We start from the raw sequence: 27,314 nt of genomic DNA, 5'->3' as shown, positions 1-27,314 counted from the left end.
GAAAACCAGAAAGACAGCCTGGTATCAAAATCCAATAAGATTATATAGCATTCAGCATTGTCAATCTTACAGCTCCCACTAACACCTGGAGACTAGAGCCAAAATTCTGAGTACCAACTGCGGTACCAAAAACTCTGTTAACAACAATAAGCAAACAGAATTTTTTTTTAATTTTTTTTTTATTGAGTTTTCAAATGATTACAGAAAGCAAAAAAAAATTTATCTACCCTCCCCCTCTCCCCCTTAACATGCCTTTAGAAGAAAAAGAAAAAGAAGAGAAAAGAAAGTAAGAAAGAATGCCTGAATATTGGAAGATCCCCACATGCTCCACGGAGTTCATAATAACTTTAGTATATATATTTATTTCTTTCCCCAAATAACCAATTATTTTATCTTTGGAGCACCTATATACTTAATCCTGTCTTTTGTAAATAAGGGCACCAAATTTTCAAAAATGTTTCGTATTTATCTCTTAAATTATAAGTAATTTTTTCAAGTGGAATACAGCTGGAAATTTTTCTTCCAACGATCTATACTTAAGTATGAATCCGATTTCCAAGTAACTACAATAGCCTTTTTGGCTACTGCCAGTGCAATTTTTATGAATTCTTTCTGATATTTATTCAATTTAGGTTTCGATTTTATCCCTTCAATATCGCCTAATAAAAATAATATTGGGTTATGTGGAAGTTGTGTTCCAATAAATTGTTCCAGTAAAACTCTTAAATTTGTCCAAAAAGGTTGAACTTTAGAACAAGAACAAGTAGAATGTAAAAAAGTACCAATTTCTTGGTTACATCGGAAACACTGATCAGATAAATTTGGGTTTAATTAATTTATTTTTTGTGGTGTAATATATAATTGATGTAAAAAATTATATTGTACTAATCTTAACTGAACATTTATTGTATTTGTCATACTATCAAGACATAGTCTTGACCAATTTGTTTCTTCAATTTCAATATTCCAAGTCAATTTCCCATTTTTGTCTTGACTTATGGATTCCTTGTTTAATTGTCTGTTTTTGAATCAAGAAATACAAGAAATAAATTTTTTAGTTTTTCCTTTTTGGATTAAAGTTTCTATTTCATTAGATTTTGGCAATAACGTTGTTTGACCCAATGTTTCTCTTAAATAAGCCCTTAATTGGAAGTAACAAAAAAGAGTGTTATTTGATATTTTACATTTATTCTTTAATTGATCAAATGACATTAATATACCTCCTTCAAAACAATCTCCTATATATCTAATCCCTTTTTGAAACCAATTATTTAAAAGTTGATTATCCATTATAAAAGGAATAAGTCTATTTTGAATTAAGATTTCTTTATCTCATCATCAACATTTACCTTATTCCATAAATCAATCAAATGTTTTAATATAGGAGATTCTTTCTTTTCACGTATCCATTTAGATTCCCATTTATATATAAAATCTAATGGTGTATTTTCTCCTATCTTATCTAGTTCTATTCTAATCCATGCAGGTTTATCTTTATCAAAAAAAGATGCAATAAATTTAAGTTGATTTTCTTTATAATAATCCTTAAAATTCAGAAGTTGTAACCCTCCTAGATCAAATTTCCATGTCAATTTTTCCAACGATATTCTTGACATCTTACCTTTCCAAAGAAACTTCCTCACATATTTATTTAACTCTTGAAAAAACTTCTGTGGTAGTTGTATTGGTAGGGATTGGAATAAGTATTGTAATCTAGGGAATATATTCATTTTTACGGTATTTACTCTACCTACTAAAGTTATTGGTAATATCATCCATTTATCAAGATCTTCTTGATTTTTTTTCAATAATGGTAAATAATTCAATTTATGTAAGTTCTTTATATCATTATCAGCTCTTATACCTAAATATTTTATACCGTTTATCGGCCATCTAAATTGAGTTATTAATCTACATTCTATAATCTCCTTTAGTAAGAGGTAAAATTTCACTCTTATCCCAATTTATTTTGTAGCCTGGTATTTTCCCATATTCTTCTAATCTAGAGGATAATTTACGCAACAAGTACAATGGGTTTGTTAAATAAAGCAGCAAATAAATTAATCTTATATTCCTCCTCGTTAACTCTGAATATCTGGGTCCATTCTAACTAATTCAGCTAATGGTTCTATCGCCAACACAACTAAAGCAGGTGAAAATGGACAACCTTGCCTAGTTGACCTTGTTAACTGAAATGGTGTTGAAATTTGACCATTTGTCACTACTTTAGCTTTGGGATTAGTATTTAAGGTTTTAATCCATTTTATAAAGGATACTCTTAATCCATATTTTTCCAATACCTTAAATAAAAAATCCCATTCCAATCTATCAAATGCTTTTTCTGCATCTAAAGCAACTGCCACACTCATTTCCTCCCTCTTTTGAGCCAAATGAATTATGCTAAATAACCGACAAACAGAAATTTTGAGGGAGAAGAAAATCTACATTTCCAAGCATTAGGGAAGAAGGTGATACTTGCTAGAATTCAATCCCCCAGTCTCAACACATCAATGTAGATATTATTCAGGGCAGCAAATTAAAGTGTCCAGAGCTGTATTATTAATTATTTTTCTGCCAACTAAAAGTGAGGTCAGAATTTACTCTGATAACTACTGTATTCAGTTTTCATTTGTAATTCTTCAAGTAATGGAACAGTCCCTATGTGCAAGCAACAAAGCTTAAACATTATCCAGGCTTGAACTGTTAAGTTACAAAGATCCTGGAACTTGGTCAGACAAAGGAAATGGCCATTTCCATTGAAGTACTTTACTATCTGTTGGATTAGGGTCAAGACCATTGTTTTATTGTTTTTTACTTGTAATTTTAGCTTTTGTTTACGCTTGTTTGTATGCCTGTACACTTTCAGTAACTTGGCTTTCTAATTTATTTGTTTCATAAATTTCCATAGCTTTTGTCTGCAAAGTTGAAGTGTAATTCAGTGTCAGTACCTGCTTCAAAGGTCCCAAATTGGTTTACAGTATAAAAGGAAACCATGTGCTCAAGCTCCTTTGTTAAAACCAGTTAGCTACAATTTGTACAGGCAGTTACTGTTACAGCCTGTTACAGTTTCTTTGTTACTTCTCTACTTAGTTTGTTACCATAGGTTGCTTCTGTCTGACATGTACTATGATGAACAGCTGTAACAGCAAGATATGCGCCTGATCCTTGCCTTCCTAAGAACCTTCTAGACAACATTACCTCCAGATCTAACTCTACCTCCTTATAACATTAAAGTATAGTCATCAAATACCCCACCAGTTATGGGACATTCCTAATTAGAAACTCACTAGACTAACTTAATAAATACAGTGGCTACAAAAGCAGAACAAAGATTGTATGTTCTACAGGAGTGCTACCCTCCCAAAGCCTTCTCACTACATACAGGAACAGATCAGGAAAGTGACTGAGAGCAAAGCCTCAGAATCAGATATTAGCCATATAAGACAGAAATGAGGTAAAGTTTTTAGCCAGTTGTAATTTTTTGGAACTCTGACTTGGAAAGCTGCAGATTAAGAATTTTCTCGGCAAAGAACACGATATTTAAGCACCATGGAAATCAAGTGATATAGGATCAAACAAGAAGTATGAGATGTGAGTCTTTCAAAATGAACGAACAGACTTATTGCGCTTCTTATTCTGAACCTAAGAAAGCCAAGAACATGACCATATGAAACAGAAAAATCAATGGCAGGTCATATTGGCATTCAAGACTTTTACATTCTTCTAAAAAGATTACTAATCTGTTAGTAAAGCATAAAATTATCACTTACCGTATTATATTTAGCAACTGCTCCCTGACAGCAAATATCGGTAGATACTGTCTCTGTTCAAGAATCGATTTCTTTTTTGCAAATTCACTGTTTGCAACATTCTTGTCTTTCATGTGGTCGGCAAATTTTTGATCAACTCTATACATTAACAACATCAGAGAAGACAATTTAGTGTGTTCAACAGTAATAGGACAATAGCACAACTATGACTTTTGAATCTTGAGACAACATACAGTCCCACACCACTAACTTAAGGAACAGCTACGTTCCTACAATCACCAGGTTCTTGAACTGACTTACACAATCCTAACCCTACCTCAGCAACAGAGCATAATGGACCACCTCTAACACTACCACGGAGTTGTCTCTGATTGTCTCTTTACTTTTACACACCAAAGTCTTGTTTTTGTGCTCTTTTTTCCTTTCTCTCTTTTCACTGTCTTGTATAATCTATGTATAATTTAGATTCTGTGTGTTGTTTGTAGCTACATGCCTGTGATGCTAGTGCATGCAAGGAAGTTTTTAATTGTACCTGCACCTACTGCACTTTTACACATGATAGTAAATTCAACTTAAATATATTATGTATTTATATTTGCAGAGATCAGAATATATATTCTGAGTATTTTATTTAACTTGCATATATGAAGATACCACAGAGAATGTAGACAACATAAGGCAGAGTATATTGAAGTACTGTTATTTCACTGCTGAGGCCAGTTTCAGTTATAGATTAGGTTGTTTCTTCTCCTGACAGTCAAAAGGTCATAAAGCAAGATGTTTGTGAGCAATCACACTGCATTTCCCAGAGGGTGTCTGCTGCAAGTTCAGAATCACAATTATACTATTTAATCTCTAAGCAATATAACTTCTAATTTTCATTTGTTACTTTGCATGGCCACATGTACAATTTGTGAACAATTTGCAAAAGAAAATTACGTGACCATCTTTCACTCTGCATTTGCTCCCTTCAAGAAATCTGCCATCCATAAATATAATGTGCTCATAATTTCCAAATCCTTTATACAATTTACTGACCATAGCAGTATTATTCTGAACTTTTCTTCACTACTTTCTCACAGTTGCAGTCTCCTTCTGTTAGCTTTTACAATCTATTATGACTGAGCTGTTCCAGCAATCCCTTCTAAGCCCTCATTCTTCCATGAAAGCAGAGGGTAAGATTAAACATAGAGTTGGATGTAGTGATTCATCAATGAAAAATAAAAGATGCAATTCTGATTACTAGAATACACACTGATAATACTTAATCTCCAGAGAAAGCCCAACTGAAGGTACCAATACATAGATACTCAGGGATAACAGGACACTGCTTAGCAAGCAAACCAATAACATTCCAGTTAGATGTAAAGAAATAGCAGTCAAAGAACCCACATGAGAACAAATAGAGGAAGGATTTAATTCTGGATTCGATGTACCATGACTGCCGTTCTATCCAAGTGATCCTTCAGTTTTCAACCTGGACTTCAAAATCATCATGCTTTGGGAGTCTAAACCTTCAATAGCTTTACAGCAATCACTTCCAAGCTCTCACTAAAGAAATCTCTTCCATTAAAAGTAGAGATCAAGATTAAACATATAGCTGGATTTCAAGAATCAATTTATTCTGGCATGGTTCCAGAGAAATGGAAAATTGCAAATGTCACTGCACTCTTCAAGAAAGGAGAGAGGCAGATAAAAGGAAATTATAGGCCAGTTAGTCTGACCTCAGTGGTTGGGAAGATGTTGGAGTCAATTGCTAAGGATGTAGTTTCAGGGTGCTTAGAAGCACATGATAAAATAGGCCGTAGTCAGCATGGTTTCCTTATGGGAAAATCTTGCCTGACAAATCTGTTAGAATTCTTTGAAGAAATAACAAGAACAGACAAAGGAGAATCAGTTGATGTTGTGTACTTGGATTTTCAGGCCTTTGCCAAGGTGTCATACATGAGGCTGCTTAACAAATTAAGGGCCCATGGTATTACAGAAAGGATACCAGCATGGATTGAGCTTTGGCTGATTGACAGCAACCAAAAAGTCAGACTGAAGGGAGCCTTTTCTAGTTGGCTGCCAGTGACTAGCAGTGTTCCACAGGAGTCTGTGTTGGGACCGCTTCTTTTTACGTTACATGTCAATGACTTGGATGACAGAATTTACAGCTTTGTGGCCAAGTTTTCCAGATGATACAAAGATAGGTAGAGCGGTAGGTAGTTTTGTGGAAGTAGCGCGGCTATAGAAGGACTTAAGCAGATTAGGAGAATCGGCAAAAAGGTTGCAGATGGAATACAGTGTTGGGCAGTGCATGGTCATGCACTTTGGTAGAAGAAATAAAAGCGTAGACTATTTTCTAAATGGAGAGAAAATTCAAAAATCTGAGTGAAAAGTGATTTGGAGTCCTTGTGCAAGATTCCCTGAAAGTTAATTTGCAAGTTAAGTCAGTAGTTAGGAAGGCAAATGCGATGTTAGCATTCATTTCCAGAGGGCTAGAATTTAAAAGCAAGAATGTAATGTTGAGTCTTCATAAAGCACTGGTGAGGCCTCACTTGGAGCATTGAGAGCAGTTTTGAAACCCTTATCAAAGAAAGGATATGCTGACATTGGAGAGGGTTCAAAGAAGGTTCATGAAAATGAATCCAGGATTGAACAGCTTGTCATATGAGGAGCATCTGATAGCTCTGGGCTTCTACATACTGGAATTCAGAAGAATGAGGGTGACCTCATTGACACCTACCAAATTTGAAAGAGCGGATGTGGAGAGGATATTTCCTATGGTGGGGGAGTCAAGGACCAGAATACACAGCCTCAGAATAGAGAGTCACCCTTTTAGAAAGCAGATGAGGAGGAATTTCTTCAGCCAGAGGGTGGTGAATCTGTGGAATTCGTTGCCACAGGCAACTATGGAGGCCAAGTCATTTGGTATATTTAAGGCAGAGGATGAGAGATTCTTGATTAGTTCAGGCATGATGGAATACTGCGAGAAGGTAAGAGATTGGGGCCGAAAGGGAAAATGGATCACCCATGATGAAATGGTAAAGCAGACTCAATTGACCAAATGGCCTAATTCTACTCCTATATCTTATGATCTTATCATATTTAAATTAACACAACTCTTGCCTTAAATTGCACAACTTTGCTTATTCTACCATCAAGAAATTTTTTTTTCATACATCATAGTCTCTCCCAACTTGTTTTCCTACTATTGTCCAGCAACCATTTTGTTTTACCAAATAAAAGGTTACACATATGAAAGTTATTATTTGTGAAGAAAAATGCAAAAATTAAAGAATTTTTAAAACATTAAAATTGTATGTGGCAGCTGGTGGTGTAGTAGCATTAGCACCGGATGTTGAGGCGAATGGTCCCGAGTTCAAATCCAGCAAGCTCCTTGCACACTTTCCATCTGTGCTAGGTCAAGTTAGCAACTCGGCCTTGTAAAAAAAATCAGTCAATGTTTTCAAAATAGAAAAAAATGCCACCCAATGTGCCACAAGGCATGAAAAGGAACAGCAATTGTACGTACCTGTAATCCACATTCCCATCTTCTTCTACATCTTTATCTTTCTCGTCCACTTGTTTTATGCCCATAATGTCTCCCAGCTTAGTTCCAGCAAGCTCCCAATGTTTATGCTGAGCCTAAGAAAAGGACATTTGCATTAATATATTAAAACTTTAGCCCTATCAATATATTGTTGCACCTTCTATCAGCGCAAAACATATTCCATTATCTTTATTCACTCAATAATCCACAAGTCTCATTTGTCAAATTAAAAGCAATATATATAATATAAATACAATGTGAGTAAATATTACTTGTACTTCAATTTCAGCAATATTACATTATAGTTTGAAAATTCTGCTACTTACACTGAGTAAGTTCCAAAAGTTCACCCTCCGATGGTTATCAAAAACAATTAGTGAACATGAGAAATGCTTATTGCTCATCTCTGCTTAGGAAATCCCTTAGGAGTGACTCAGCTGCAATGTCTCACCAATGGCCAGAAGATGACACGATTTTAACTTTATCCAAGCAATATATCAACCCAAACTGACTGGATTTGCATCCAAAGATGAACATCCTTGGCAATACGTTCAAGTTTCCAGTAATGATCCTTAAGATATGCAGATGCTTATTATCCCATCAATAAGAGCATTTCTTTCACTCATCTTCCAAACAAATTGCCGTGAAATGGCTTATGAAAGTTCACAAACACCTCACTCACCACACACCTGGCAATCACAAAAATCAACTGCAGAGATGCAACCTACACTTCACATTATTCTACATGCCTAGGTCATCGCTGTGTAATGAACAAGTTCTGTTTTTACAGACATCCTTAGGTCAATTTTGTACAAGTCATAAAATACACACAAAATGACTCAACATGCTAACCATTCCTCGACACCATTGTAATGAATGATATCAAAAACACATGAAACTGATAAGAAAGAAAAAATACAAAAAGTGGAGACATTGTCCTACATTCATAGGATCAAATGTAAGTTGCATAAGTTTGCCTTTTGAATTGAGTATTATCGTAGCTCACTTATTTGTACGATGGCCTGCTCTACAATTCTGTCTCAAAAGAAAGATTCCTAAATCTTTTCCCTAACTGACATTTGAAGGACAGACCTGCCATTGCTGGGCTACATTACCCTGCCTTCCTTAAATAAATGATACTTGCAAATTTTCAATCTAACCATATTCTCTGAACCATGATCTTTGGAAAATATTGTCCAATGCATTTGCAATTTCCTCAGCTATTTTTAACAACCTGGAGGAAAAGTTTCAAATTTTCTGCCTTTGCACATTATTACTGTATATCCCATTATCCTGTTCTTTTTCTTACCTATTTACCAAGATTTACTCTGAATTCTGATTTTGTCAAATGGTGTAAATGTTTTTATCTATTATTTTTGCATCCAGAATTGTCATGCAATCAGAAAAACGTTCCAGGCAATTTCATAAATCTTTTTCCAAAAATTACATCAATGTGTAATCACTGTGTTCCATTGCAACTTCATTCAAGTGCTCCCATAAACCAACAGCATAGAAGCCGAACTTCAGTCTATCAAGCATTTAAATAGTTTAATTAACTCTACTATGTTTCTCCCTTCTATGTACCATATCAGAAAAATGTACAATCAGAGGTACAGAGAGGGATTGTATTGTACTAATGTTGAAACAGAAAATGGAAACTGGTAAGAACTAGAAAAGGTGAAAATCCTAATAAACTTGTAAAGAATTCAACATTGTATTCTCAATAATTTATAAGATTAAGACACAGAGATTAAAGAACTCTTCCTGAACCCAAAGAGATGAAACCATTCAAAAGCACTATCCAATGCAGAAGGTAAAAATTAATGATTGCTTGATCATGTTTATCTGACTGTTTTTCTTAAGAGAATGGAGGACAGCTCAGTGATAGCACTAGTGGAAAAAAAGCCAAGGGGCTCTATGAAAAAATGAAAACTGAATATCAAGCAACCATGTGCCCTTCCACAGGAATGGTTCACTTGGTGCAAGATTGAGCTTGGATTTGAACAGTAGATGCCGCTGGTGAACATCATTAATCCAAAAGAAGCAGAGGCATTTTGTGAAACTTCTAAGACTATTATTGAACATGATCTGACTGCAGAGTAAATCAATAATGCTGATGAAACAGATGGTGCTGCTTTCCAAACAAATCCTTAGCCAATGTAAACAGAAAAGATGTGAATTTTTTAAATAAAACCAAGATCATTGAATTGAAAGCTACAGATGTCAAGTAAAATTACTTGTTATTGTTAAGTATTTAAAGCCAAGATATTTCAAAAGTTATCACTCATCATTGCATTGATTATCAATCTCAAAGTAATGCCTGGATGGATACACCTACCCCTGCAGTTTCAGGAAATGCAAAACATGCTTCTTTACCTCATCCTTCCCATCACTGAGGAACTTATCTACATTACTTTCACATGAATTTACTTCTACTTCTTGCAATTTAGTGTACCGCAGGAAAGTGCTGGAAGTATTGATCCAGAGGAAGACACAGCTACAAACTAACGTATGCCCAAGCAACACCACTCTTTTTATGAGTTATGTGAAAACTCAAGGTTTAGTTCTAATCATGCACCCTCCCTTACATAATTTTTCCAGTATATTGATGACTCTATCAGTGCTGTTTTCTACACTCATTAAGGAACCCAAAACTTTTAGCTGCTACTTTCTAACCTGCACTTATTCTGAACAAGGTTCATCTTGGGCTTTTCACTTCTCTTTACAATACCTGTCCCCATCAGAGGGAATAGGTTAATGACAAACACATTGTAAATCTAAACCTATCAAGTTTATATTTCATGTCCTCCCAACCCACTCCTCTAAAGACTGCATTCCATTCTCATAGTTCCTCCATCACTGACATATCTGTTCCAAATGGCAGCACTTTACACTCAGGTTCTTCTGAATATCTCTCTATATTCTTAATCAGTTTGCCCTCATATAACAGTCAAAAGACTTCATCTATTTCACTCTTCCATTCTCACTATCCCTCTATCCCTAGTAAGGATAGAGTGTAACTGGTCTTCACCTAGTCCTGAAAATCAATTCTTCATTAATCAATCTTCATAAATAGCATTTTGTGATGAGGGAAAATTGAAACATAAAGGTTCAACTGTTATCATAAAACAACAATAATAACCTGCTGTTTTGACATAAATTTATAAAGGTGGCAAATCCCATGAGGAGTGAAATAACTCAACGCTCTAGTGTAAATAATAAGAGTTGTCGTGATGGGAGATTTTAATTTCCCAAATATCGATTGGCATCTCTGTACAGCAAGGTGGGGTGGAGTTTGTTAGGTGTGTTCAGAAGGTTTCTTGACACAATATGTAGATAGGCCTACAAGAGGAGAGGCTGTACTTGATTTGGTATTGGGAAATGAACCTGGTCAAGTGCCAGATCTCTCAGTGTGGGAGAGCATTTTGGATTTGGAGATAGTGATCATAATTCTGTCTCCTTTACAATAGCATTGGAGAGAGATAGGAATAGACAAGTTAAAAAAGTGTTTAATTGGAGTATGGGGAATTATGGGGCAGGAACCTGGAAGCTTAATTTGGAAGCAGATGTTCTCAGGAAAAGGCACAGAAAAAATGTGCAAATATTCAGGGGATATTTGTGTGGAGTTCTGTAGAGGTATGTTCCAATAAGACAGGGAAGAGATGGTAGAATACAGGAACCGTGGTGTACAAAGGCTGTAATAAATCTAGTCAAGAAGAAAAGAAAAGCTTACAAAAGGTTCAGAGAACTAGGTAATGTTAGAGATCTGGAAGATTATAAGGCTAATAGGAAAGGGCTTAAGAAGGAAATTAGGAGAACCAGAAGGGGACAAAGAGAAGGCCTTGGCAGGCAGGATTAAGTAAAACCCCAAGGCATTCTACAAGTATGTGAAGAGCAAGAGGATAAAATGTGAAAGAATTGGACCTATCAAGTGTGATAGTGGCAAAGTGTGTATGGAACTGGAGGAAATAGCACAGGTACTTAATGAATACTTCAGTATTCACTATGGAAAAGGATCTTAGTGATTGTAGTGATGAATTTCAGCAGACTGAAAAGCTTGAGCATGTAGATATTAAGAAAGAGGATGTGCTGGAGCTTTTGGAAAGTATCAAGTTGGGTAAGTCGCTGGGACCAGATGAGATGTACCCCAGGCTACTGTGGGAGGCGAGGGAGGAGATTGCTGAGCCTCTGGCGATGATCTTTGCATCATCAATGGGGACGGGAGATGTCCCAGAAGATTGGAGGGTTGCATTATTCAAGAAAGGGAGTAGAGATAGCCCAGGAAATTATAGATCAGTGAGTCTTACCTCAGTGGTTGGTAAGCTGATGGAGAAGATCCTGAGAGGCAGGATTTATGAACATTTGGAGAGGTATAATATGATTAGGAGTAGTCAGCAAGACTTTGTCAAGGGCAGGTCGTGCCTTACGAGCCTGACTGAATTTTTTGAGGATGTGACTGAACACATTGATGAAGGAAGAGCAGTAGATGTAGTGTGTATGGATTTCAGCAAGGCATTTGATAAGGTACCCCATGCAAGGCTTATTGAGAAAGTAAGGAGGCATGGGATCCAAGGGGACATTGCTTTGTGGATCTAGAACTGGCTTGCCAACAGAAGGCAAAGAGTGGTTGTAGACAGGTCATATTCTGCATGGAGGTCAGTCACCAGTGGGGTGCCTCAGGGAACCGTTCTGGGACCCTTACTCTTTGTGATTTTTATAATTGACCTGGATGAGGAACTGGAGGGATGGGTTAGTAAGTTTGCTGATGACACAAAGGTTGGAGGTGTTGTGGATAGTGTGGAGGGCTATCGGAAGTTACAGCGGGACATTGATAGGATGCAAAACTGAGCTAAGAAGTGGCAGATGGAGTTCAACCCAGATAAGTGTGAAATGGTTCATTTTGGTAGGTCAAATATAATGGCAGAATATAGTATTAATGGTAAGATTTTTGGCAGTGTGGAGGATCAAAGGAATCTTGAGGTCCGAGTCCATAGGACACTCAAAGCAGCTGCGCAGGTTGACTCTGTGGTTAAAAAAGCGTATGGAGTATTGGCCTTCATCAATCGTGGAACTGAATTTAGGAGCCGAGAGGTAATGTTGTAGCTATATAGGACCCTAGTCAGAACCCACTTGGAGTACTGTGCTCAGTTCTGGTCCTCTCACTACAGGAAGGATGTGGAAGCCATAGAAAGGGTGTAGAGGAGATTTAGAAGGATGTTGCCTGGATTGGGGAGCACACCTTATGAGAACAGATTGAGTGAACTCGGCCTTTTCTCCTTGGAGAGACAGAGGATGAGAGGTGACCTGATAGAGCTGAATAAGATGATGAGAAGCATTGATTGCGTGGAAGTCAGAGGCATTTTTCCAGGGCTGAAATGGTTGCCATAAGAGGACACAGGTTTAAGGTGCTGGGGAGTAGGTACAGAGGAGATGTCAGGGGTAAGTTTTTTATTCAGAGAGTGGTGAGTGCGTGGAATGGGCTGCCAGCAACAGTGGTGGAGGTGGATACGATAGGGTCTTTTAAGAGACTTTTAGATAGCTACATGGAGCTTAGTAAAATAGAGGGCTATAGGTAAGCCCAGTGATTTCTAAGGTATATTTGGCATAACTTGGTGGGCTGAAGGGCCTGGATTGTGCTGTAGGTTTTCTATGTTTCCAAAAAATATATTCAATGGTAAATCCTTGGAATAGCTATACCAGAATGGTAGGCATCATAGCACTATTCAAAATTGAATCTAAAGATATTGTATATAAAACGTATACAGTAATCAGAAGTAAATAAGTCCCATTGTGTTTGTCAAAGAGTGACATACAATTATAAGATATTCAGTGGGCATCTTGAAGTTTACACAGGAAAGTATTTACTTAATAATTTAAAGAAGAGAAACATTGGCTTCAAATCTTGAATTAGTGAATTGCTCTTAGTCAAAAGGTTTCTTAATTACAAACTTTATGTTCTCATTCAAATTACACATTTTGAAAGAAACCAATCCTCTCAGCTTGTAACAAGTCATCCCTACAATTAAAATTACAAGACATTTCTTCAATCCATTTACCTTTTTGCGCTCCTTCTGCTCACGGTGTCTACGCACTAGCTGGCTTCCTTTTCGAGAGATTATTGCCATATCGGATGTAGCATCTTTTACTGGAATCACTGGCTCAGGCTGCACAAAAACAAAAAACAGAATATGAATTAGGAACACAAGATCCTTCAAGCCTGCTTTACCATTCATCAAGTTCATGGCTGCTCTGCCATTTTCCTCCACAATACTAATATCTCTGGATTTCCTCATATCCAGAAATCAACTGCTCTGCCTAGAATAAAATCAATGGCTGAGAACTCATAATTCCAAAAATTCATCACCCGTTGAAGAGGTTTTTTTGCTTAGTCCAAAATTCTGACATGGTGACCTCCATGTCTAGACTCTGTAGCCAGTGGAAACATAAACCAAGTTGTCAAACTATGTAGTATTTTGCAAGCATCTGAATTCTGGAGAATACAGCTTTGTCTACTCAATCTCTCTTCATACTTCTCATCCTTTGTGCATGACATTTATCTTCTTAATATTTACTGCAACTTTTCAGTACTATATATATTCCAAAACACCAGCTGCAGCTTCACCAAGGTTCAATTTAATTTCAGTAAACTATATTTACCCCAAACAGAAATCCTCTCACAATAAAAGCCAACATATCATTTGTCTTCCTAATTACTTGCTGCACCATTGTGTTACTTTACCTAATTCTCTTTGTGTATAAATATTCACCATGTACAATATATCGTTTTTCTGTTATGTATACCAAAGTTAGGTAGCAGGGTGGAGCTTAGTCTCTACCACAGGAGGTATAAGGCACTCCTTCCTTCTGCTAGTCTGCAGGTCACCCTTAAGCAAGGTGTGGCACCTGCTTAGTACTCCATGCACCCCCACCCCGATCAGGGTCACGTGAAGCCATGGGAGCAGGTGATGGATAGCCATATGAGTAGCTGCTGCATATCACAATCCAGGTTATGCAACCACTGATGCCAGGCAGACAATTTCTTAAGAGTATTGATAATGGTTGGGGTCACCTGTCTTGTAAAGACACCACCCAGAAGGGAATGGTAACAACATTTGCAGAAAAATTTGTCAAAAACAATCATGGTCATGGAAAGACCATGATCATCCATGTCATAAATGGCACAAAACAAACAAACAATACCAAAGTGGATATCTTCGGAATTTTCCATATATCACACACACCAAATCAATTTGTCAATATTCTCTTAAAGACTCCTCCATATTTACAATCTCACCTAGTTTTGTACCATCAACAAACTTAGAAACATAACATTTGGTCTCCTCAGGCAAATCACTGATCAGAATCATAAATACAGAGGTCCAAGCATTAATTCTTACTGTACCCAACATTCATTTCCACTTCTTGTTTCCAATCTGATAATCAATTATCAATCCATATTCAAACCTTGTTGACCAACCTCCTGTGTGAGACTTCATCAAAAGACTTCCTGAAAATCAGATACACCACAGCCACTGGTTTTCACCATTAAGCATTCCAATAATCATACCCTCAAAGAACTCCAGTAGATTAGTTAAATATAATTTTCCTTTTATAAATCCACGCTCTGTTTAATCTCAACTTCTGCATTACGGTATTCAGAGACAGGTTTAGAACCTGATTTTAGGCTATCAAAAAACTTTAAAAATAATACAGCCGGCTGTTGGCTAACTTCAAATCAGACTTACCTGCTTGGTGAAGACAATCCGTCCATCCAAGAAGGGTGGCACTAAATTGTGCACCAATAAATGAACTCTAGTTGCATTGTCCTCTTCAAAATCTTCATCCACTTCTAGACGCTGAACCACACCACTGGTTAACATTCTATTTGTTTCCCATCGCTCATTATCCTGCAAAACAGCAAGTAACAATTTATATATTTATGTGAAATACAGAACAAATTAGAACACTACCAAAATCTCTACGATACTATAACATTGTGTATTAGTTCCTAATACAGGTTCCCCTCGCTGTCCGAAGGTAGAGCGTTTCTATGAAACGGTTCGTAAGCCGGAATGTCATAAAGTGAAAAAGCAATTACCATTCATTTATATGGGAAAAATTTGTGAGAGTTCCCAGACCCAAAAAATAACTTACAAAATCATGCCAAATAACACAAAAAACCTAAAATAACAGTAACACATAGTAGAAGACGGATGATATGATAAATACACAGCCTATATAAAATAGAAATACTTTTCTGCAATCATTGCAGCACTGTCTAGTGTAGCAAAAATCTCACGCAAGCACTCTCAGCGGAAACACTCAAGTTCAATACGCGGACAATGTCCTTACTTAGTTCACCACGATCGAAACGCTTAATTACGTCTAGTTTTACACTAAGTTTAACACCCTTATGAGCTCTTGCAGGCTTTTCCGATACCTTAGAACTCAGCTTGTTAATGGGTGCACAAAATAAATCGAGATAAAGCACAGATGTTCATAGGCACGTGTTTAAGCAACGGTGGCTAGAATGCAATTCTGGGGAGGAGCCTGGCTGCACGGGGCGCGTGCTGCCTTTTTTCATATGAGTGAAAACACTCTTCAGCTAGCGAAAACAGATAACTAATGTAGATCTTTCATAACAGCGAGCTGTCGTAAAGTGAACGTTCAAAAGACGGGAGCCACCTGTAGTTATACAGCATCTACCATATGCTGCAATGTTCTTTTGATGGACTGCAACTGAACAAAATCAGCACAGATACCCAGTGCAGATAATGGACTGCAGTCATATTCATTTTAAAATTCAAGATGATTGTCAATACCTTCAAGTCCTTCATAATTCCTAACTTACTGAAGTAGTGAAATCTTTTCATTTTCACTTCTGGCCTTTTCTGGTGTCTCCAAGCCTAAATGCTTGAAACCATGGTGAACAAAACATTTCCAAATTGTCTTACTGCTTTTTTCTTGCCAACTATCAGTGACAAAAACTACTACTCTTTGAAAACACACACAATAGACACTGTTTAAAAATTGTCCGCTCCAAGCACAGTGTCGTGTCTAACCACACAAGTGCACATGATTGACACTTGTTAGAAGCTGCTCAGCAAGTCTCCTGCCCCAATTAAGTGGCATAGTGTCCCAAATAAACAAATGTAATCCTGGCTATTTTCTTGATTAATTTTTGTTCTCAATTAATTTGTTATCCAAAGTTAGCAGCTGCCCTGAATAACTGATGGCCCAATAACCAGAATCAATTGTACTTGAATAAAATGTGAAAGAAAATGGAAAGCAGTTGTCCAAATCTTTTACAGGTTCCTGATGATTATCTATAATTTTTGACAAATGTGAATTCTAAAGCATAGAAAACAGAGGATTCAGCTAACATCACATGTTAATACCAACTGGATTCTTAAAATACCAACTGGATTCTTAAAGTGAGTTTTTGGTTGGTTTATGCATCTTAAAATTGCATATTCTAGAAATACCCTGGAATAGGACATTTATACATTGTATGATTTTTTTTCTAGATGCTTTCAACAAACTAGGGTGATAGATAAATTTAAAATATTATCTGTACCTCATTAATTTGTCTTCTCTGAGCAGAAATTCTCTTCTGAGTCTGTTTTTGCAGTAATTGTTCCCGTTTCCTCACATATTCTTCTGAAGTGTATGCCAGAGGATTATGGAAGTCATCATGTCCTTCATCCATCATGTACCAATCTCTATCTGCTTGCTATGGAAAATTCAAACACACATGAAATAATATTAAGATGATTTGTCAAATAAAATTGAAAATTATGTTTTCTTTCAGCACCTTCCCAGCCACCTTCTCACACCCAATCTTTTACAAGGATTCTGTAAATGGTCTGTAAATTCTGTAAATGCAAATTGCCTTGCCTTAAACCTTACAACCATAGTTGGACTATAATCAAAATGTGCAAAATTACCAATGGAAAAATCACATTTGAAAACTTTCCAGACAGACTTGACAATTTATAATGCACCAGTGATTAAATGTCCGCTGCCAGTTTTTTTGGGCTTCTACAGTTATACTATACTTGATCTTGCATTCAAATCCACTAAGAACATAATTTAAGTTGCCTTAAAGCTCTGAAAATCTGGCGTCAGACTTTGATATTTCAGACTGGTGAATATTTCAATCATACTAATAACACACTTAATTCACTTTTTTAAGATGTTGTGCAGCAGTATAATAAATTTTCACAATAAAACCCACAAGTTTAAAGTGAGCAAAGTAAAGGAGTCTCACTAAGTCATAAGCTGAATCATTGAACAATCACATAGCAAATTATTAAATATTTACTTTATCAGACCTGCTTAGTACCACAGGACTACTGTATGATCACAGTGTTGTCTTTTCCTTTTATGCAGCCTTTGACTTCCCTTGTCAGCTGATGTTGCCTCATCCTCCTTTTAGAATACTACTTCATCCCTGGGATCTATCTATCCTACACCTTTCAAATTGCCCCCAGAAATTCCACCCATTGCTGTTCTCCCGTCATCCATGCCTTTCCAATTAACTTTGGACAGCTCCTCTCTCATGCCTCAGCAATTCCCTTTACTTCACTGTAATACTGATGCATCTGACTTTATCTTCTCCTTCTCAAACTGCAGGGTGAATTCTATCATATTATGATCTCTGCCTCCCAAGGGTTCCTTTAAGTTCCCGAATCAAATCTGGCTCATTACACAACACCCAAACCAGATTGTCTTTCCCCTTGTGGGCTCAATCACAAGCTGCTCTAAAAATCTATCTCATAGGCATTCTACAAAGACCCCCTCTTGGAATCCAAAACCAACCGGATTTGCCCAATCCACCAGCATACTGAAATCCCCCATGGCTATCGCATTGATATCTCACAGCCAATATCTCAAATGCATATGTCAAATTCCCTGGATATATCTTGCATGGGGTTGTTAAATGCCCATCATTGAAAGTTGCTCATGAACATTATTACTAACTGATTTGGTCTAATCATAAAGGACATGGATGCTTGGCTTCATGTGGTAGGTAACAATCTGAATCTGAATCTGAATCAGGTTTAGTATCACTGACATGTGACATGAAATTGTTAACTTAGCAGCAGCAGTTCAATGATACATAATCTAGCAAAGAGGAAAGAAAATACTAAATAAAAAATAAATAAACAAGTAAATCAACTACATATATTGCATAGATTAAGAAAAAAATATGCAAAAATAGAAATACTATACATTAAAAAAGTGAGGTAGTGTCCAAAGCTTCAATGTCCATTTAGGAATCAGATGGAAGAAGGGAAGAAGCTGTTCCTGAATCGCTGAGTGTGTGCCTTCAGGCTTCTATATCTGCTACTTTACCATAACAATGAGAAAAGTGCATGCCCTTGGTGTTGGAGGTCTTTAAAAATGGACGCTGCCTTTCTGAGACACCGCTTCCTAAAGATGTCCTGGGTACTTCGTAGGCTAGTGCCCAAGATGGAGCTGACTAGATTTACAACCTTCTGCAGCTTCTTTCAGTCCTGTGCAGTAGCCCCTCCATACCAGACAGTGATGCAGCCTATCAGAATGCTCTCCACGGTACATCTATAGAAGTTTATGAGCATATTTGTTGACATGCCAAATCACTTCAAACTCCTAATAAAATATAGCCGCTGTATTGCCTTCCTTATAACTGCATCAATATGAGGAGGTTAGATCCTCAAAAACCTTGACACCCAGGAACTTGAAGCTGCTCATTCTCTCCACTTCTGATCCCTCTATGAGGATTGGCATGTGTTCCTTCGTCTTACTCTTCCTGAAGTCCACAATCAGCTCTTTCGTCCTACTGACGTTGCGTGCCAGATGGTTGCTGCGGCACCATTCTACTAGTTGGCATATCTCACTCCTGTACGCCCTCTCGTCACCAACTGAGACTCTACCAACAATGGTTGTATCGTCAGCAAATTTGTAGATGGTGTTTGAGGTATGCCTAGCCACACAGTCACGTGTATACAGAGAGTACAGCAGTGGGCTAAGCACACACCCCTGAGGTGCGCCAATGCTGATCGTCAGTGAAGAGAATATGTTATCACCAATCCACACAGACTGTGGTCTTCCAGTTAGGAAGTCGAGGATCCAATTGCAGAGAGAGGTACAGAGGCCCAGGTTCTGCAACTTCTCAATTAGGATTGAGGGAATGATGGTATTAAATGCTGAGCTATAGTCAATGAACAGCATCCTGGTGTTTGTATTGTCTAGTTGGTCTAGAGCCGTGTGAACAGCCATTGAGATTGTGTCTGCTCTTGACCTATTATGACGACAGGTAAATTGCAGTGGGTCCAGGTCCTTGCTGAGGCAGGAGTTCAGTCTAGTCATAACCAACCTCTCAAAGCATTTCATCACTGTCGATGTGAGTGCTACTGGGTGATAGTTGTTAAGGCAGCCCATGTTCTTCTTCTTTGGCACTGGTATAATTGTTGCCTTTTTGAAGCAAGTGGGAACCTCTGCCCGTAGTAGTGAGAGGTTGAAACCAATCAATGCAAAGAATAATCCAAATTGAATGTATTCCTAATCTACCTTTTGTAAGTCCATCTCTTCTTGACTTGAGAAGACAAATTCACATCTTCACAGAAAGGATACCCTCCATAGTGTTGTGTAGCACTATCACTGTGTTCAGATCAAAGCAATTATTAAGTAGCAATTCGTATCTGGGAATATGGGGCACTGTGGGTAATCCTAACACACTTGCCACAATCTACAACCTTAAGGGCCAATATACCCCTGTACTGCCAGAGAACCAAAGCTGATACAAAATGGCATCATGAGAACGAAACATGGCTTGCATAATGACTAAGTACTAAGCTGAAGTTCCAATACTGACTCTCACATGCACACTGAACAGCAAAAGCAGTTGCACAATCCATTAGTCAGATCAAAACTCTGTTGTCCTACATGTAGTCTTGAGGTCTGGTGGACAAGTAAAAGGTGATGAAAGAAGTTTGCTGACAATGCAATGGTAAATGGAAACCAAATTCACATTCTCTCTGTGATGAGTTTGTCCCGGGTGCTCCAGTTTCCTCCCACATTCCAAAGTCAATAGGAAAATTGACCACTGAAAACTGTTCTGTGTCTATCCGAATGGTATGATCTTATGTGAGTTGGTGAAATTGGAGAAAGAATTCTGTACTGTATTTCTCGCTATAATTTTAAATTAGAAATGAAAACAGGAAGTATCAAAGACAAATTGAGCATTGTGAAATTTGAGGTGGTTCCGTATGGGAAGAATAATACAAAATATTATTCAAATTGTGCATGACTATAATATCTTAGTGATCAAAGAGATCTGTACATCCCTATGCAAGATAAACAAAGGCCATGACTTGCTAGCCTCTCATGCCAAAATAACAAATTCTGACTTCATTGCAGGAGGGAATAGAACAGTTTTGCTTCAACTCTACAGGGCAGTGGTGATATCTCAACTGTGAATAGCTTTGGTCTCCATATTCAAGGACATATATACATGCATTAAAGGCAATAGACACATATTTACGAAACTGCATAGGATTAAGATTGCATAGGATATTCTCTAGCGCAAAGGTTCTCAACCTGGGGTCCACAGAGCCCTCAGTTAATAATAGGAGTCCATGGCATAAAAAAGGTTGGGAACACCTGCTCTAATGTTTGCAATAAAGAAGCAACCTTTTTAAAACATTGCAAGACTCCAAGGTAGATGCTGATAGATGTTTCCTCTAGTAGGAGTGTCCGGAACTTGAAGAACAAATTGTCAGGAAATGGGATCAACCACATAAGAATGAAATGAGGAGGAAATGTTACTCCCAGAAAATTGTGATTTCTTTTTAAAATGTTCAACCATAAGAATTATTGACGTTGAGATATTACTCATGTTTAAGGTTGAAACAGAATTTGGGACTATAGAGAGAATCGAGGGCATGAAAACCAAGCACAAAAACTATACTGAGGCCACAGACCAATCACTCATCACTGAAGTTGTTCATAGGGTTGTTAGAGGCCACAGACCAATCACTCATCACTGAAGTTGTTCATAGGGTTGTTAGAGTTGTTCATAGGGTTCATAGAGTTGTCCTCTTTTCAACCAACAACTTGGGTGCCTAAGGCAAAGCTAAGGAATTCAAAACTATATTTATTGAAATCCATGTGAGCATCCTTCTGAGTTTCTTACCATCTCTCACAAGCTAACTTCAGCAATGTTTTATATACAGAGTGTGTTAGGTGCCTGGATCATGCTGCTAAGGAAGACGGCAATAGCAATGCTTAACCTTTGGACAGGCACATGAGGTCACATGCAGGCAGTTCATATTAGTTACACTGGCATCATAGTTAGTGCAGACATGGTGATCCTGAGCCTGTGCTGTACTACACTATGCTGCATTTGACTTTTCAAAAAATGAAGCACTCCATTTCTAAATGCAGTATGAGACCCTTAACAATCTTCAAACACGTAATGAATAAATGGCAGTAAGTATTTGCACAATATGAGTGCTGGACAATATCCATTTCTAACAAGAAAATCCAACTATCCAGAGTTAATTTTCAATGGTATTACCTTTGCCAAGATCTACACTGTCACAATCCTATCACCACTAACTAGGAAATTAGTTGGACAGGCCACAAAAATATTGATGCTATAAAAGCATCAGAAATGCTATCTGATTGCAAATGACTCACCTCCTGACTCTACAAAGTCTTTCCTCTGGAAAAGCTTCTAGAAAGCAAAGTCAGGAGTATCTGCACGTCCAGGCCCAGCATTATTCAAGATCATCCACAACAAAGCTGCCTGCTATACATCATTTTCTAAAGAACAATTAGGCATGGACAATAAAAAATATACTTTGCCAGTGATTCCATATACCATGTAGCAAAAGATACTTTTTCCCATCATACATAGAGCATAAGTGGCAGATAAAAAAGTCATCCAGCACAGAAATTTGAACAACTCTCAAAAAATAAACAAGTGCTCAATACTTTGTGCAAGTTTTTATTTTAAATTAAAAATGAAGCTTACCCTTTGATCTTCTTCCCACTGCCTTTGCTCATCTTCATTCTCAAAATAAATGCCATCTTTACCTTCTTCTCTTCTACCTAAATTGATTCAAGATGTTTACAGTTTAATCTAACACAGCAAAACAACAATCAAAGTTGCAAGGCAGGAATGTTTTTTAACCATTAGTTGATTATGTTAAACTTCCAATTCACATGTTCTGAAATGTTCTGCATGCTCTGCACAAAATTCTATATCTTGATGTTGAAATTAACATCTGCCTTCATTTTCCATTGAGAAATTCAATTTCTATGATAGTTTTTTTTTTGTCACCTCACAAGGGATGGTACTGCTCTGAAGAGGGTGCCAAGGACTCGCCAGTGTTACACTGGGTGGAATGTTTCAAGTATGAGGAGTGACTGGCTTTATTTTCTTGGTGTGAAGAAAGCTGATAGGGACACACAAATGTGTATAAAATTATGTAGGGCATAGGCAGTAGTAAACTTTTCCCTATAGCAGAGGTGTCTTTAACCAAGGGGCTGGTTCAATGTAAAGAACAAGAGATTACAGAACATTCAATCATTTTCTTTTAACCTGTAAGTGTTTGCAGTTTGGAATGTACTGAGAGGGTGGTAGAGGCAGAAACTCTCACATGCTTAAAATCTAGATTAGTACTTGATCACAAGGCATAAAAGACCAAATGCAAGCAAATGGACAAATAATAGATGATACTCAATGGTCAACATGTCTGGAGTAAACTAAAGGGACTGTTTGTGCTGTATGACTCTGTGACTCCGTTAAGTCTCTTGGTTGACCAGCCTTCAGAAATAAATAGTTTGGATCAGTTTCCTTGAGCTTAGAAGAATGAGAGGTGAGATAGTTTCACCAGCGGGAAAAACTTGGACAAGGGGACAAAATTACTAGGGGCTGTTCATTTAAAACTGAGACACAAAGAAATATCTTTTTGCAGAGGGTAGTGAATCTCTGGCATTTTAACAATCCACAGCGAGTATTTAATGTAATGATGCATAAGTATTTGATAGATCGAAGAAAAGGGGTATTGAGAAATGGCAAACAAGCTGAGGCCAGCATAGATCATCCAGAATCAAATTAAATGGCTTGAAGGGCCTAATGGCCTATCCCTACTCCTATTGTGATGAGTTCTATAGCCATCAAGATAAAGATCTCCAATACTGAGATCTAGCTCCAACAGAGCTAAAATTCTGTGAAAAAATTAATAGGCTTTTAAAGTAACTATTTCAATAACCAGACAAATTCATGAAAATATACCTTTGCCTTTAGAAAGTCGAGGTGTTGCTCCCAGATGCCTTCTGTCATCAGCCCATTCATTGAATTTATATGATGGTGTCAGTAAAGGTGTATCCTCTTCATAATGGATCCTTCTAGATCTGAACCAATCGAATCCCATTACTTAATTTTTTTCTTCACATTCAACTATTTAGCTAAGATTTTTGCCTGGCAAGGCAGTAAGCTTCTAACCTACATAATTAAGTCTAAGGATGGCACATGTATACATTACAAAACATTGTACTTTTGATTTGTTAAACATTATAATTATTCAATTAATTAATATAGAAGCATTGTACTAGATATAGATATTGCAGCAAGTCTCTAACAATGTGTCTTTTAGCTCCAAGAAATAACCAACAAAACAACTGTCTTTCAATCATTAAATTTTTGTATGTTACAGATAAGCATAATCTACACTATCTCAAATAGGTTGCAATAAATATCCTTCACCATATCCATGCCAAAGTATCATATAATAAAATAAATACTGCACTGAGGAATCAAAAGCTACTGTACATGCGATTCCTCCCTAAGATCCAATGTGTATTTGTGAGATCCTTCCATTGTACTTCCTGCTATGTACAGAGAAGTAATCCTTGTATTTTTGTTTATTTAGAGATAAGGCCCTAACAGCCAAATGAGCCAGTGCTGCCCAGTTGCACCCATCTACCCAATTAACCTACTAACCCATACAACTTCAAAATGTGGAAGGAAACCAGAGCACCTATTGGAAACCCATGTGGTCACAAAGAGAACATACAAGCTCCTTACTGATAGCAGTGGAAATGAACACAGGTCACTGAATACTGCTATAATATTAATTAAATTCAATAAAAACATTTTATATAAATATTGTATTAAGCTACACTACACTTTCACCAACTAACAATGAGTCAGATAGTTACTATACGAGTTTGATTTGAGATCAGTTAGCAAAACACACGATGGACACAGGCTCAAATATCACTGGTCTATTTGCCCTGTCTATCCATGGGGATGTGCTTACTGTCATTGATATAACTATGTAAATTGCTAGTTCCTCAACAATAAATCATTGCTGCAGTCAGTACCAGTGTCAGATGCTTTATCAACAGCATCAGTCATAAGCAGTAGTATCTCCCCCCAACCCCACCCCCGCTCCCCTCATCACCCGAGAGCTCCTTTCTGGAAAGATGAAACAGCAGCAGAATGACAGTATTAGAACTTACACTTAAAAGTAGCTTTCTTATTTTGCATTTCTTATTTACATACCTTTCCTTATCACGCCTATCTGTGTCCCGACCTGAACTTCGATAACTTCTTTCACTTTTATCCAAATCCCTTTGTGAGGGAGTAGGAGATGGAGATTCCCACTGAGATCGATGGGAATAACTTCCATTCCCACTGTCATCATCATCCCAGCTAGATCGGGAAGGAGTAAGAGCATCTATAAAACAAGGCAATGTCAAGTGACACAAAATATTAAAATCAGGCCTGTTTCATTTTAGTCTAAGCCACCAAAGTATCTTCTGTTCACATTCACTCTTTCTATATCTTGTAAATGAAAGAGCTGGAGACAAAGAGTTTATTGTAGCTTTGGCAAGGCTGGTGGTAAATATGAAAATGTTTAACAGTTTTCCTCTATTCCCCCAAAGCAAAAAAACTGTTAAAAGAACTATTCGAATACAGAAGGTAAAATCCCTGAACTGGAGCCCTTCTGTCCACAGATTTTAAAATAATCTAAAATGCAGGAGGCACTATTATTAGAAAGAGAGCAGTGCTAGCAGTCTGCCACAAAACTAAAGCTTTCTCAATATTTAGGAAAGTCACTGGAATACATCCAGGGAACTAAGAACATTATTAAGCAAAAGTAGACTAAGTGGCCCTTGAACTCATATTTTCCAGTTAACAAGATTATGACTAATCCTGTTCTTCAAATCCACTATCTAACTTCATCCCCATATCATCTGATATTCTTTGCCAAAAATATATCACTGATTTCAGCCTTCAATACATTCAATGACTGTGAGTCTACCACAGTTCTCGAGTTAGAGAACTTCATACACTTACAAACCTTTATCAAAGGATTATCTCATTAGCTAAATCCTAAATGGCAAACTGCTCATCTCATATTTTATTTAAGGATACAGCATGGAACAGGCCCTTCAAGCCGTACCCCCAATTTAACCCTAATCTAATCACGGGAGAATTTACAATGACCAATTAACCTACTGAGTGGTTCATCTTTGGACTGTGGGAAGAAAGCAGAGGACCCAGAGAAAACCCACGCTTTTATTTTTATTTTTATTTTAAAATCTGTGGACAGAAGGGCTCTAGATCAGGGATTTTACCTTCTGCATTCGAATAGTTATTTTAACAGTTTTTTTTGCTTTGGGGGAATAGACGAAAATTGTTAAACATTTTCATATTTACCACACTTTATGTACAGATAACATCAGAATTGAACTCCGAGCTCCAACACCCTAGGCTGTAATAACATCACACTAACTGCCACACTACCGTGGCAGCCATCATACCTTTGCTACCTAACTTACCTCTCAATTTTTCTCACAACCTTTGATAACAAAACAAGATCATCTCTCAAATTCTTTGTAAAACTCCAGTGAACAAGGGGCAAGTTTATTCATTCTCTTCCTGGAGTGCAAACTCCTCAACCCTAGGTAAGTTAGCTTAACTACTATTTTAGGAAAAATATTAGAGAAAGAGAAAATGTAGATCTCATAGCATCCAACAATTAGGATTTCAAAGAGATAGTCATTATTCAATGTCATTAAATTTCCCACCTTGGTGATAGTATGCAATGGTATTGTAATACAAATAATTTACCTACAATATAATAATCCACCCTAGGATAAGGCAGTCAATCACCTGGAATTAAAAGGTAGACCTTAAGAGTCAAAAATGCAATATCTAAATTGCATGGTGGAAAACATCAAAACAAAGGAATAATCTGAACCTTGAACTGGGATACAAACCTAAGGATAAAGAGCTAGCCAATTAATACTAAGATGCCAAGGAACTATTTATCTAAAAAAGTTATGAAACATTAAAATTCTCAACTACAGAGAAATGCAGAACTCAAGTCATTAAAGATATACAAGACCCAAGACAGGTTTTCAGGCATGAACAAAATAATAGGTTTAGTGTAGCAAAGAAAAGGGGAGTTGACATCAATGTTACATGCCCCGTGGGTATCTTGTGACTGTCTTATAACCATGATGTAATTGAGTATCTTGTGAGCATGATGTAATTGTCTTGTGATGGTAGGGTGATGTAATTTACCCACCAGTGTGAGGTCACATGTTGTAATTTTCCCACCTGTGTGTGGTCATATGATGTTACGTTCCAACAGGTATAAGGGGAAACCCTGCTGTGACGCAGTTAGTTTGGAGTTTGTTCGATAGTCAGTTTGTTAGTTTTGCTGTGTATTCGTTTCACAACACAGTTTCGTTTTTAAAGTGGAGCTTTTACTTTCTATCGTAAGGAGCAAAAACTGTTGTGCCGGCAGTTTCACCAATCTCTGCCGGTTCTGGTTTGTTGCATCTTTGATTTACCTTTTCAGTTGAGTTGGAGAGTGAAGACTTTACCGAAGTACAGGAAACCCAAAGGATCGAGTAAAGTTGGTGTCGTTTGGCGGTTTAATACAGGTTCGACCTTATTGAATCTTCGTTCAGGAAAAGTGATCTGCATCTGAGACAAC

General features: G+C 37.2%; 1 protein-coding gene across 2 annotated transcripts in view; it reads right to left on the bottom strand.

Moving 5' to 3' along the window:
• Positions 1–27,314, bottom strand: part of dhx38 (DEAH (Asp-Glu-Ala-His) box polypeptide 38) — a 95,309-nt gene that overhangs the window by 52,382 nt on the left and 15,613 nt on the right. For both annotated transcript variants that reach the window (XM_059993119.1, XM_059993120.1), the window contains exons 5-12: positions 24,866–25,040; positions 23,594–23,712; positions 22,328–22,404; positions 16,883–17,038; positions 15,051–15,212; positions 13,362–13,469; positions 7,288–7,400; positions 3,771–3,908 (exon numbers count right to left, since the gene is read on the bottom strand). In XM_059993119.1, the coding sequence (XP_059849102.1) occupies positions 3,771–3,908; positions 7,288–7,400; positions 13,362–13,469; positions 15,051–15,212; positions 16,883–17,038; positions 22,328–22,404; positions 23,594–23,712; positions 24,866–25,040 (1,048 nt within the window). The remainder of the gene's footprint in view (positions 1–3,770; positions 3,909–7,287; positions 7,401–13,361; positions 13,470–15,050; positions 15,213–16,882; positions 17,039–22,327; positions 22,405–23,593; positions 23,713–24,865; positions 25,041–27,314) is intronic.

Source organism: Hypanus sabinus, chromosome 17 (genome assembly GCF_030144855.1).
Source record: "Hypanus sabinus isolate sHypSab1 chromosome 17, sHypSab1.hap1, whole genome shotgun sequence".
NCBI lineage: Eukaryota > Metazoa > Chordata > Chondrichthyes > Myliobatiformes > Dasyatidae > Hypanus > Hypanus sabinus.
Note: the sequence above shows the minus strand (reverse complement) of the source record. Positions and strands in the feature narration are given on the sequence as shown.